This window comes from Chenopodium album, chromosome 14, assembly GCF_948465745.1.
Source record: "Chenopodium album chromosome 14, dcCheAlbu1.1, whole genome shotgun sequence".
Taxonomy (NCBI): Eukaryota; Viridiplantae; Streptophyta; class Magnoliopsida; order Caryophyllales; family Amaranthaceae; genus Chenopodium; species Chenopodium album.
Window position 1 is genome coordinate 49,485,977 of NC_137847.1, and position 13,658 is coordinate 49,499,634.

The window sequence follows — 13,658 nt, forward strand, 5'->3', positions numbered from 1 at the left end:
TGCCGCCTTGGTTATCTCCTTGGTGAAGGCAGAAGTCTGTTCACCAAGTTTGAGCAGACGGAGCTGCCAGTCCAAAGGCTGGACGTTATATGCCGCCTAACCCCCAAAGAGGGCCGGCTGCATGAAGTGAGAAGAATACAGACCGTAGAGCATATGGGGTACATACGGTGCATTCCCAATCATCCGAGGGCCAAAATGGACGGTATTACCGTCTGTATGGCTCTCATGCAAGGATTGAATATTCCCTGCAGATATGTTTTTGAAGCTGTCTGGAAAGCTCGAAGTAGAGGCTGACTCAGACAGCTGCTGACTTCTCCTGCGCTCGATGATTTGCCGAGCATCAGGGATAAATTTTTTGCTACCCACCGTTTGATTCTCCCGGCGAGGACTCCTTGGACCCTTCTGGGGCAGAAGGATCTTGGACCAGTCAAGGGTTGCGGCTGCCTTGTCCTTTGGATGCGGAGTTGGCTGCCTGTCCCTGATTGGCTTCTTCCTCGTAGTTCGAGGAGACTTATTGGCCGGCTGACCCTTGCTAAAGCCAGCCGTTTTCTTTTCGATCAGGTCCTTGATCTCACCCTTGAAACTCGTCATGAATTTCATGAGCTCGTCTCTGGTGACTGGAGCCTGACCTCTTGCCAACTGGGTTCCCCTTCTGGCTGACCAGGGGACCTACTGGTACCCGCCTGGCTTTCACCACGTTCCAGTGTCTCTCTGGGACGGATGCACTTAGTGATGAAAGAGCCATCTTTGGCTATGTACGTTTCAACCTAAGGATCATCATCCTCATCATCTGTAAAGACCTCCGCCTGGATAGCCTTGGAGTCAGGAGGCGGTACAGACTCTTGAACCATCCTTGAGGTACACTCCCCACAGACGGCGCCAAATGTTTTGGATGTTTTTGTCCCTCGGGAGAGTTACAGCTTGAGGACTGATCCGACTGCGCCTGTACCTGCAAAACAACGGAGACTCCGGGTGGTAGGAGCTCCACCTCCAACGATCAAGTTAGTACTTGAATGTGGGTAGGAAAAGGTGCGGAAAATGAAAAGTGAGATCTTCTCGGATTTCGAGATCAGGTGCTTCTCTGATGTAAGAGAATGTAGGGTCTGTTGTAATAATTAATTCCTGCCCCGAAAATGGGGGAATCTCCCTATTTATAGGGTCATGGGGAAACGTGCCCCTGATTAGGTCACTCTGACCTAGCTCTGCTGGGCTACGCCGTATTACGGCTTTCTCGGGATTTGGGCCCTTGAAGGCCGCTTTTTTCTCCCAAACTCTAGGAGGGACACGTGTCAAATGGAGACTGGTCCAATTCAGACCAACCAAAGTATGACACGTGTCAGGACTTGATTGGCCCACGTGGCATGGGTAAAATTACCCAAAACAACCATAATACTTTTTCCGTTAGGCAAACCAACGGGAGATAAAATATCACACAAATCAAAAAATAAATTCAAATCACCCGACATATGATTTGATGCTCCGGTATCAATTATCCACTCATTCGAACTATACATACATGAGAAGTCTGATCAGAAGAAGAATTAGTGGGCTTTGCACTTTTAATTGCACTCATAAATTGCTGCCACTGTTCATCAGTTAAAGTAGGAGCCGAGCCACAATCATTGTCATTAACATCTTGAGCACCTAACTGTCGATAACCACTCACATTCCCAGCAAAACAACGGCCACCAGAATCTGTCGTACTACCACCACGGCTGCCGCGGCCACCCCCACGGCCAAACCTGCCACCACGTTGACCACCGCGCCCACCGAAAGTGAAAGAATCAGGCCAGCCATTTAAATCAAAGCACTTTTCCTTTAAATGACCTTTTTTTCCACAATGATCACAAGTACGAGTGTCACCACTACTACTACTCGACCAAGCAACTCTGCCTTGAGCAGAACCCGAGGCCGCAAACCCTACAGCCTCTGTACGTGAGTCTTGAGAATCAGAAACGGTTTGTTTTCTCTCATCCGACACCACTTTCGCGTAAGCCACGTTCAAGGATGGAATTGGGTCCATCATGAGAAGAGTCGACACAATACTCCCAAATTTTTTTGAGTCTAAGCCAATACAAAATTGATGAAGTAATTCACTTTCAAGAATCTTGGCATATTCAGAGGCAGCTTCACACTTACACTTAGGAAACTTACAATAACTTGCTAATTCATCTTGGAGTTTCCTCAATTCACCAAAATATACGGCCACCGGCCTACCATGTTGCTTACAATCCACAATCTGAGCCTTCAACTCAAGAATACGAGGACCATTGCCAAGGGAATATCTATCACGTAGATCATCCCATAAAGTTTTGACATGGTCGGGAAAACGAACCATAGAACGTACCGAAACATCCAAGGTATTGACAATCCAAGCAACGAGCATAGAGTTAACAATACCCATTGATCAAAATCCGGAGACTCCTTGCCCAGCACTGCAATAGTTCCATCAATAAAACCAAGTTTGTTCTTAGCACGAAGATTATTGTGCAAAGAACGAGACCACTCCTCATAGTTATCTCCTTTCAACATAATAGGGCTAATCACAGCCCCTGTACCTTCACTCGGATGAAGATAGTAGGCAGAAAACGGTTCATAACGAGGTGTCTTCGGAGGCGGAACATTATCATCACCACCACCAGTCATCACAACACAATAAAAGAGCAACACAAGCGGAAGCACAACAAGAAGAAAAAAAAAACAGAACAATAGGATTTGTGATTAGGGAAAAAGAAACTGAAAAAAAAAGAACGTAGGAAAAAGAATATTCTCTAAATTAGAGGGCTCTTGATACCATGTTAAACTCACAAGAATTTTAGGAGAAAACGGCTTAATGAGCATTTACCATTAAACACACACACACACACATATATATTATACATATATATATATATATATATATATATATATATATATATATATATATATATATATGCTTACAACATTAACCTAACATGTCAAAAACTCCTAACAAGATATATACAAATATATTCACAAAATATATCTTACTTAACATAATTATATCCTAACACCACCGGCCTCCGTTTTACTATGGCATTATAAATGGGCTAAGTTTTAAAGAGGATTATTAATTTATTAGCATATGCATCCATGAACGAATATGAAACAATAAAGTCTACGTGTTCTGTTCACCCGTACTAAATTTGTTTTCTTTGTAAGTTGCCTCGCGCATTGTTATATACTTATATTTTGAATATAATACTGAAATGTTTACACGTATCGGATAGGAAAGTTCTACCTATTTCATTTTATGTGTCTTGTATCATCTTTTTAGTGTTTGTTGCATGTACTTTATTTTGGGGTCATTTGTATTTGTAGAATTACACCAAATATCTTTTATGTTCTATTAATTATTGAATGAAAAACATGATGCATATGTAACATATGGAAAACAAAGATTTTATTGTTTTAAATTAAACCATCTAGTTGTTAAAATAACTTCATAATTTCAATATTTGTAAAGCTATACTATAAACAACTTACCAACAACGGCAACAAGCTTCAAAGCTTGTGTAATACTAAAATCAACTTATGGCCAAACAGTTCATGTGATACTTGGTCTTACGACCGAATTAAGTCTGTGATTTGCATTATACAAATTGTTAAAGCAATGCTATTAGACATTATTATTGCGTCAATTATATTTGCTACTGTAAAAGACTAGTAAACATGTAGTAAAGTATATCCTTAAACACTTGGGATATTATCTTAGACAACTCCCAATCTCCCACCTTATAAGCTACATACAAACTGGTTAGATCAAAGGCCTTTATTTTGGCAATATTAGACCGCAAAACTTTTGTTACCAAATTGATGTATTCAACTTCTACCAGTATTATTCATTGTAATCTTATCATGCATTATATTTAGCGGGCTGATGGAAGGGATTCTGCTTGAAGAAAATGTGTAAACAACGCGAGTGAGCTGCTCGGTTTGAATATAGGCACAGCATGGCCGGCTCCTCTGAACGTAGCGAACGTAAGACCCGTATATTCTTGATACCATCCACTCACCTGTAAACAACAAAATCAATGCATTTTATTAGGAAGGCAATAAATAACTTGTCGAGAAATCTAATCTTTAAAAAAAATGAATATCACAATACTAACATTACAAAGAAATACTACCTCCGTTAAATGTTATGTGCAACTTTAGGGTATCATTTGTGAGATATAAAATATTCCAAAGTTACACATAATATTTAATGGAGGTAGTATAACTATTACAATATTAATTTTACCTGTTTTTCATGGTACCATGGCCTCCAAGGTTTAGTGATGGGTAATCCAAGAGCATTTAGGCTGTATCTTGTAGACAATACCGGAACTCTTCCATCTGTATCTCCACTGGTAAAGCCGACAAATGACAAAATTTATAACTTTGGTTAAATGAGACAAGTAAAATGAGACGGATTAGTATAATATATAAATAAACTATTTACCTATAGACCCATATTCTAAGTCCAGCTGAAATTAGTTTCTTGTAAATGGGAAGTACTGATGGCTTTGAGTCTGCCCAGTTGCTAAATATTGTGAAGCTGCATCAAAGATTAGAAATTATGTCAAAATACTTCATACTTAATTGTATATAATAAGCTCCTCATTTTATGGTAATTAAGAGTTATTATTTGTAGTTTAAGATAAATAATTTTGGTAATTACTTGCATATGCTCCAGTTCTTTAGCTGAACACCATCACTAACATGAAGAGCCTTTTGAACATCTGGTCTATTATAGTAACTTCTTGCATAATCATCCAAGCAAGGATCATAACCACCCATGATTCTCGGCATCTGCAAGTGTATACACCATGAGTATCCTTTAAAGAAAATTATAATGCGGAGTATTCTCTTTCGTTTCAAAATAATCTTAGGATATGCGATTTGGGAAAAAGGTATATATAGTTTCAAAAGTCGACCTATAAAAACCTTATACCTCAAATTAAATTGACCTGAACTAACATTATCCAAAACAAATTGACCACTCGGCTTATTTGTCACCTCTGATCTAGACAAGGTTTTTTTTTTTTTCATTTCGAGATATTGGAAAATCTATTTATAACATCCCAAAATAATTACATGAAGATTATTTTGGAATAGATGAGGTAAAGTTTTAACTTGAAAATATTCATTCTTGTAACTTGGCAAATAATTTTTATTTCAATCTTACCATTTTGGAGCTAGCTTTGAACATGACTTCCATTGACCCTGAACTATTTTTGGTAGATTTTGCCATGCAAACTGCCGTGTACAAGCTGTAAATATCAATCTCTTTGTACTGTTTTAGGACCTCGTCGACACCTTGGCTACAATCGGGGTTGTTCCAAGTGTTATCGCTGTTGAAATCACAAGTCTCTCGTATGATTTTGTGTGTTTCGTCCGACACAACAGCGTGACTCCAAGCATAGTCCACTAACCCTCTCCAATCATCAGGATCTGATGTTTCAGGATTTCCCATCTGCATACATATTCATTTTTTAGTTGTCACGTGTTTAGTTCAAATTTCATTGACTTGACTATAACAACAAAATCCGTATAAAAAGGACTAGAGAGAGTATACATATAATTTTGAAGTAAAAATTAGTCCTGTGAAAATAAAAATATATAAATAAGGGAGTATATATACCAAAATGCCCTTTAGGTCAATGTAAATAGAAGAGTTATTGTTTCTGTCATGAATGAGCTCAGCCAACTCTGGGACATATTTACCTGCCATTTAGTCACCAAATTACAAAAATAAATCAGAGCACATTTGAGATAGAAGATATATGTTACAAGTGAATCAAAGACCAGACAACTCGTAAGCTACTCGAGTACTGCTCGAGATATTCATGAGCTAAGCTTAGTTTGACACAGACTCGAGAGGCTCGATGACCAACATGAAAATTATTTAATTGAAAAGTTATGGTGCACTCCGTATAAAATTTAACAATAGTAAGTTTATTAAAGTACGGAGTAGTATTTAGTTGTCAATACAAAAATAAAAATAAAAATCGGAGTAGTAATTAATTATTTATATGGTAACAAGACTAACAACTTCATGTTTTTCAAATGAGATCGACAAGAAGTTGGAGTACCTGCATAGCTTTCCCCTGCAATGTAAAATGCACGATTTCTATATGTTGGAAACTTGAGGAACCACTTTTGGAGAAATTCATAAGAATCGTTTGCTGTTCGACGAAAGATATAAAGAGATTAATTATATTAGAGTTAGAAAATATATATATATATATATATATATATATATATATATATATATATAAACTTAAATCCGAAATAGTCAAATGATGGAGTCGAATTGAATAGGCTCTGGATTGTACCGTTGGGATAAAAAAAATTGAACTGAAGAGATAAAAGATCAAGAATTATACCAGTAAATACATCCCCAAGATTATCAAAATCACTAGTGGTATGCGTATAGGAGAAACCAACTCCAACAGGAGATTCTAGGAACAACATGTTGGCTTCTGCGAGATTATGTGCATAATACAAAGTCAAGATAATAATCTTATGGAGTTAAAATACATGGTATTCATACATTACATTCGTCCTAATTAAAAATCTTATTTCTCTTGCCACGGCGTAATAGGAGAGGAGTTGTAATAATTGTTGATTAAAGTTGAATTCTATGGAGTAGATTAAAATAAAAAATAAAAAGACGAGGAATATATTATATGGTCATATGGAGTATTAGAGGAACAGACAGAATATATATAGTGACGTTAGACTAATTTGCTAAGTAAAACAAACTAACAAAAAATAGTGAATGACAATCGACATCTTATATTATGTGAGAAATGCGACTTTTAAGTAGAGACACTTTAGAGAATACTTAATTTTAAATTAATTTCTTTAAATAAGCATAAAGAAACATGTTTATTATGAATTAAGCACTTACCTTTATTCCAAGCAAAAGGGTTAAATTTAAGAGCACCACCATCGGTGTCCACTAAGAAAGGACCAATTTCTTGTGTTGCTCCATAACCAACAGAGGAACACCCTGGACCTATGACCAAAGTAGAAATAATATAAAATTAAATAAAATATATAAAATTTAAAATAAATTGGTATAAAAATAATGTAAAATTGATTATTAACATTTACTTATAGTTCAATGACTGGGTTAGTGAGACTTTCTAAACACAAGGCAACAAAAAAAGCATTTTTACTTTTAATTGGAATATATGCTTGCCCTTTTGCTACCACTTCATATATTTGTCTGTGTGTTGAGGTGAATATATTATTTAATTTCTCCACTAATTATAAAAATGTTCAACTTTTCTCCAATAAATGTAATTTTTCAATTAATTATGTGGTCATGCTACCATCTTAGCAGCATGGTGTAATAGGTAATTATATTATCCCACATTCTTTATTATTCCACAAAAGGATTAAACAAATTAGTTTGTCAAAATGTGAAACAGTAATAGCTAGGTTCGCGCTACAAATATTCTTTATATTTAATTAGTATTAGTTCATAGAACTAATAATATATAAATACAAAGTAAGAAATAGAGTGAAAAGATGTACGAATCATTTTGACACATGCTTACCTCCATTCAACCACAATACCAACGGCTTCTCATCAGGTTGAGATGAGGCCTCATAGAACCAATAGAACAACGCCCTCTCTTTTTTTTCATCAACCGTTATATAACCGGCATAGTGTCGAAAATCGACCTCCGGTTGGCCGGGAAGATTTGTCACAAGATGGTTATTTTCCAAGAGCTTTTCCTCCTTGTCATTATTATAAGGCCTTAGTTTACGTCTAGAACCTTCTAAAGGCTCTATACAAAATAATATGGCAATAAGAACCAAGTTAAGGACCATAAATAATGCCCTCATTGCAAAATCCTTGTTAGAGCACCACTCTACAATATTGTTTAGGGACACTTTGAGTTTGACTAGCTACAATGTGAGGAGATGAAGAAGAACCACTTGGGCTATTTATAGTGATATTTTTTGCACTAAAAAAATTCAAAATGTGGGGTTTGCAAAGAAAAATATAGGGTTGGTGAATTCCTGACATGGATTATTATATCAAGGGTCCCTTGCATTATGTAGGTTTATAGGTATGGTAAGTGGATGTTCCATTTTCATTAATTTGCAATAAGGTGTATACTATATATTGAAGAAAATTAAATGAATAAAGACAAATTTGAGGCAGAAAAAGATAATTTTGAAGAGGACAACAAATAGCAATTGGTGCAACATTTTGAGATCTAGGATGGATTCCATCTTTCCTATTGTTTTTGTCTTGTAATTACTACTCATATCGACATACTCGTATCTCTATGGTCCAAATTCATTCATTATTGTAGTGAATCGTAACACTCATCGATCCCTAAAATATTGTTTCTTTGTTCTTTACATAATGTTCATAATAGATTGTCTTATGTTAAGGTACGGTCCAAATTATATTTTCTGATTCTCTTTATTTTAATTCTCTCATGTACAAATAAGAAATTTCCCTATATATTCAATACAAGACTTGATCTAGACCAGCCTTACTTACATACACAACTAATGATAATATTAATTGTGCCAGCTTGAAGCACGACACACGACCTAGTGTGAAAAAGTCACAATATGACACAAGAACATTATAGGTATGGAACATCACGTTATTGTGCCTGTTGAGCCTAAACCACCTTTAATTAGCAAAAGCTTGACAAGGTACAACAAGATGACCTGACGTACAATATATTGTACATATGGGACTTGATGGTGCTAGAGCATCGGAAAACTCACAATTGCTTCAGCTCATGTGATAGGATTGTTTTACCCACTCGGATAAACCCATAATGATTACTTCCTTTGGTTTTTTATACTTGCAACACAGCCTTGTGGCACATATTTTAAGGTCGAGATTATATAATGTAAATGATCAAATTAATTTTTACACATGGTACCTAATTATTCTCTAATCCTAGTGTTAAAATTATTTTGAAAAAGATCATTTGGTTACCTTCACTAATCAACTCCTAAAGCCGTGTGCTTAAAGATTGTGTTGCAAGTAAAAGAAAACAGAGGAAATATTTCCTATATAATTTTTAAAGTATAATGCTATAGTCTGAATTTTATAAGTCTCCAAGTTAATTAGCTCGGTAATTATGTCTTTCACCATTATTAAATTGTACCAACATGCATTTTAACCCAAATTTCAGCAAATTCATGATTGCTTCTCCATCAATAAACCATAATGCTCCTTAGCTTTATGATTGTCTCTTTGTCTTGATCATGAACACATCAATCTTCTAGAGTTCGAGTAATGGATGATTATGACGCACACTACGTATATTGGTGACTCCCTTATTGAGCACCCTTGCAACCATGTTACACCTTACGCACATATTATTTTGTAAAATGTTTCGATGAAATCCCTTAACCCTAGAGAATGTAACAATAAACTTTAGGTATGTTTTTGGTATGTCGTTACTTTATTACTCTTTTTAGAGGTAGTAGAAATGCCTAACGAATAAGTGTCACGACAACAATTTGTGAAATAAAACATATTGGATTATTGCACCTGATACATAATACAAGTATGAAAGAAGAGTACCACCACTTACCAGGTGTTACTTTCTAAAATCAAATGGTGATAGAAGTAGCCAACTTGCACATTTTAATTGTGTGGTGTACTAGTGGTGGTCATACTTCCACTTATTTTTATATATATAGGAAGAATTTTTATAGACGAGAAATTTTATTTTACTAAAAAAAAAAAAAAAACTAGTCAAGTATTTTTCGAAATGTATCGGGCCAAAATATAAGTACGTGACCATCCTATTAGCAATTTCATCTTTCTTTTTGGCTAGTACATGAACAAAATATTATCGATTGAGTTCCCTGTGTAAGTTGAATGATGCTATAGTTTATGCTAGTCAAATCAATAACAGAAAATATATAGGTATATATTCTCACCATATATAATTTCGTACTGCTTTCACTGTCCCCTAAGAAAAGAGGTCATATATAAGATAGAATCTTATGATGGAATAACAGAAATTAATTAGTTTCTTTTGTGGCGAACCTTACAAGTGATTGATAAATTATGATATATATCATAGTATTAAAATCTTTATATTGAAAAAGCGACAAAAAAGATAATTGGCCAATTGGTTTGTTGAATAATGACACGGAATCTAAACCTTGCACAAGTTGTACTATATATGAAATATTGAGATTGATATCATCACACCATTGAATGGATGGAATTGGATGTCAATCATCACTAAATGTCCTTCATCTCGAACTACTTGTTTTAAGAAAATTTAAAAAGTAGAGAGAAAAAATTGGTTGAGTTAGTGAACTTTAGCTAAGACTTGGAGAGATTGTTTATGTTATGCATGTGAAAAAAGTAACTAGACAAAAAGACTAATAAATGATAGAATGAAACTATAAAAGTTGAGAATTTGTTAACTAATAATGTTATGCAACATCTCTATTTGAAACTTTCTTGATCTTTCACTATGCTTAGGATAGAGGAAATTTGATACAAATGGTTCTTATGCTGGTATATAGGTTAAAGCCCAAAATTGAGTTATATGATCTATCAGTATTCATAAAATTTTCATGCATTGTAATAAGGTGAGTTTTGCTTGAGAAAGACGACTTCTCTCTTAAATTTTTGTATTTAAATACTTTATTTATAACATATAATCATGATTACTCTTGTACCAAACTTATAGAATTAAAGCTATTACTGTCATACAAGTTTGTACTGTATCAAATCGATCATGTAAGTTATTCTGGACACGAATGTAGATGATAGGATCTAATTTATAGAATGAAAAAGTCATAAATCATGTGAGTTACTCAATAGTGAGTTATATATTATGCTTACCGATTATAAATCAAAAAAGTGAAAGATTAATTCTAATTGATGAGCATTTTATTATTCTTTAAATGATTTCATTTTATCCAATTCAAAGAATTTCACTCACAACGTTTGTGTTGGCCAACATTGACAAGATCACCCACGCACATACACTTTTTTCTTCCTTTAAGTTCTTCGCCATTAAATTAGTGGGAAATTCTCCATTAATTAATACAAAGTAAAGTGAAGTGACGTTCTTAGCAAACAAACAAAAAAGTACAATTATTAAATTAATGCAAAGCATCAAAATAGTACTCAATTACTGTTTTTTTTTTTTTTCTTTTTACTCAAGCATGAACTTTGCTCACGCCCATTCCATAAATAAATCACTTTAGATTAATGCAAAGAACCAAACTTCTCCAATATATACTGGATAATGGAGAATATATGCTTATAAAATACCATTTGTCATCTGCTAATTTAAATGACGTTCATTTTTATTTTATTTTTGATCCATGTTTGGGTGACAATATTTTGATTAGTGTACATGTCAGATCAATTACGACCATTGATTAGTTGTAATTTTTTAATTTAATAATATGGAGTACTAATTTTTTATTTGTCTTTTGTCTTTTCTTGGAAAAAAATTTGGCAAATGGGTTTTACCGCAAAAGTCAAAAGTCATACTTAAATTAGTTAAATTTTGGAAAATTTTCAATTTATTTGGCCCGACTTTAAGATTGGGTTCATCCCACTTTTGGTTTCCAAGGATTAAAAATGTCTCTTAACTCATTGGGAAAATAATGCATATAATACCTAAGCTTAATTATTTGACCTAAATTGAGGTTGTGATTGAAATGCATGCATGACTCATTATAAACCCAAATTGGCCAAATATAGTCCAATGGTCAAAATACGAGTAATAATTAATTCAAATGACTTGTTTAATGAGGTTTTTATCTAATCGTGTCAATTGAACTATATCTTCATATATATATAACTTTAATTTGATGATGAGACACCATATATGAATGACTCGTTTGATGAGGCTTCTACCCGATCATGTTAATTGAAACTATATCTTCATAAATAACTTTAACATGATGAGACACCATATAATGTAGTGCTTCAATAGTAACACTACTACGTACATGATATAGAGGTTGATTAAAATTTTGACCTTTGGCTTTGAATTTGTAGTGTTACTGTACATGAAAATATGAAATGCATGATAATACTCGTATATTGACTAGATTCTTTAAATAGATACAAGTAACTTGTTTTCTTTACTCTAAATCAAGTGCTGTGATCTGATTTAATAATGTTTGGTTTAATTTGAATTTTCTAATTTAATCTACTAGTCTTACAAAATTTTGGACATACATTCACACTAATAGATAAGGGACAAAATAAATTATTAATTGAGATCTTGTTAGATTCGTGCGCAATTATAAATTTTAAATAGGACATTTTGTAAAAAAACTACCTTATAAAACACTTTTTTTCGAGAAACTAACTACTCCCTCCATTCCTTATTGATAGTCCCTTTTGGCCAAATTTTAGTCTCAAAATGTTCACCCCATTTGCTTTTCTAACAACCATTGATATTAAGTTTTTATCAAAATTCCCTTCAATTAAAAGTCACGTGATTGGCACATGATGTGGTCAACGTCGGAAAATGAAAGCTAACGGTGACTTTCCGACCAATGGTAGTCTCGTACAACATTTACCCTTTTATAAAGTTAGTTTTTTACAACAGTTTTTTTGTTAGGTAGTTTCTCGCAAAAAAAAAGTGTTTTATAAGGTAGTTTTTCACAAAATATCCTTTTAAATATGTAATTCTTAAATTAATTACTAATATGTTATTAAAGATATTTAATTTAGTAATAATGAAATAGATATTGAAAGTGCTACCAGATCTAATCTACTGTAATTAATTCTTATACGAAGTATTACCTCGGTTTTTAATTAGTTGACACCTTTCTCTTTTCACGCTTGCTAACGCACTATTTTAATGATTAATATCTCTAATTCTCGACATACTAAAATTATAAAAAGTGGATATTAATTAAATATACATTGAAACGATTCAAATAAGATCCCACTTAACTATGTTTTGTCGTATGTAACTATAAATCATAAATACTAGTCAAAGTGTAGTTTGTGAATAGTATAAAAGTCAAATGGTGTCAACTAAAAAAAAACGAAGGTAGTTTAAGTATATGATATGATCAAGTTTTGAATAGATGAGTGACATGGGTCAATGTTCAAAGAAGGCCCATTTGACACCGCCCATTATTATATATTCAAACCACCGCACACTGTAGCCCAGTATGGTAGCATGCTTAGTCCCCAACACCTTCTGCTATATTGTCAAAACAAAAAGTATTAAGGTCAAATGTTCTCGTTTTCATGATCAAACATCAAAACACAATCCCCTCTATTGTCGAAAGACTCAAATCTTAATAAGACATTGAGGGGGGTGTTTGGTATAAACATTGTAAATTAAACGGAAAGGATTTAAATAAGTTGGGGAAAGAGTAATGATAAATGTTACCTTTATAATTTGTTTGGTATCCTATTGAAATGGAAACAATTTGAGTAAATTGTGACTGAGTAAAGAAACGTATTTTGTTTCCACTAGTTTGTTAAGAGTAACAAATTGGAGGATTTTGTTACCCTCCAGAAAGGGTATTTGTTATTTTTAACCCATACAAAACAATTAGAAATGAAAACACTTAATTGAATCCGTTTCCTACATCTAAAATTAGTATACCAATGCAAAAGCCTCCTAAGAGCAAACTAAGAAAAGTAACGAGTA

At 33.9% G+C, this 13,658-nt stretch overlaps 1 protein-coding gene across 1 annotated transcript; it reads right to left on the reverse strand.

Moving 5' to 3' along the window:
- Nucleotides 1–3,573: 3,573 nt before the first annotated feature.
- LOC145579444 (serine carboxypeptidase-like 31) lies at nt 3,574–8,087 on the reverse strand. Its single transcript, XM_081636691.1, has 10 exons — nt 7,572–8,087; nt 6,917–7,024; nt 6,390–6,485; nt 6,096–6,188; nt 5,645–5,727; nt 5,189–5,476; nt 4,682–4,812; nt 4,463–4,558; nt 4,262–4,367; nt 3,574–4,034 (listed from the first exon to the last, which is right to left on the reverse strand). The coding sequence occupies exons 1-10, from the start codon at nt 7,861–7,863 to the stop codon at nt 3,888–3,890; spliced, it is 1,440 nt and encodes a 479-aa protein (XP_081492817.1). The 5' UTR covers nt 7,864–8,087; the 3' UTR covers nt 3,574–3,887.
- Nucleotides 8,088–13,658: the final 5,571 nt, after the last annotated feature.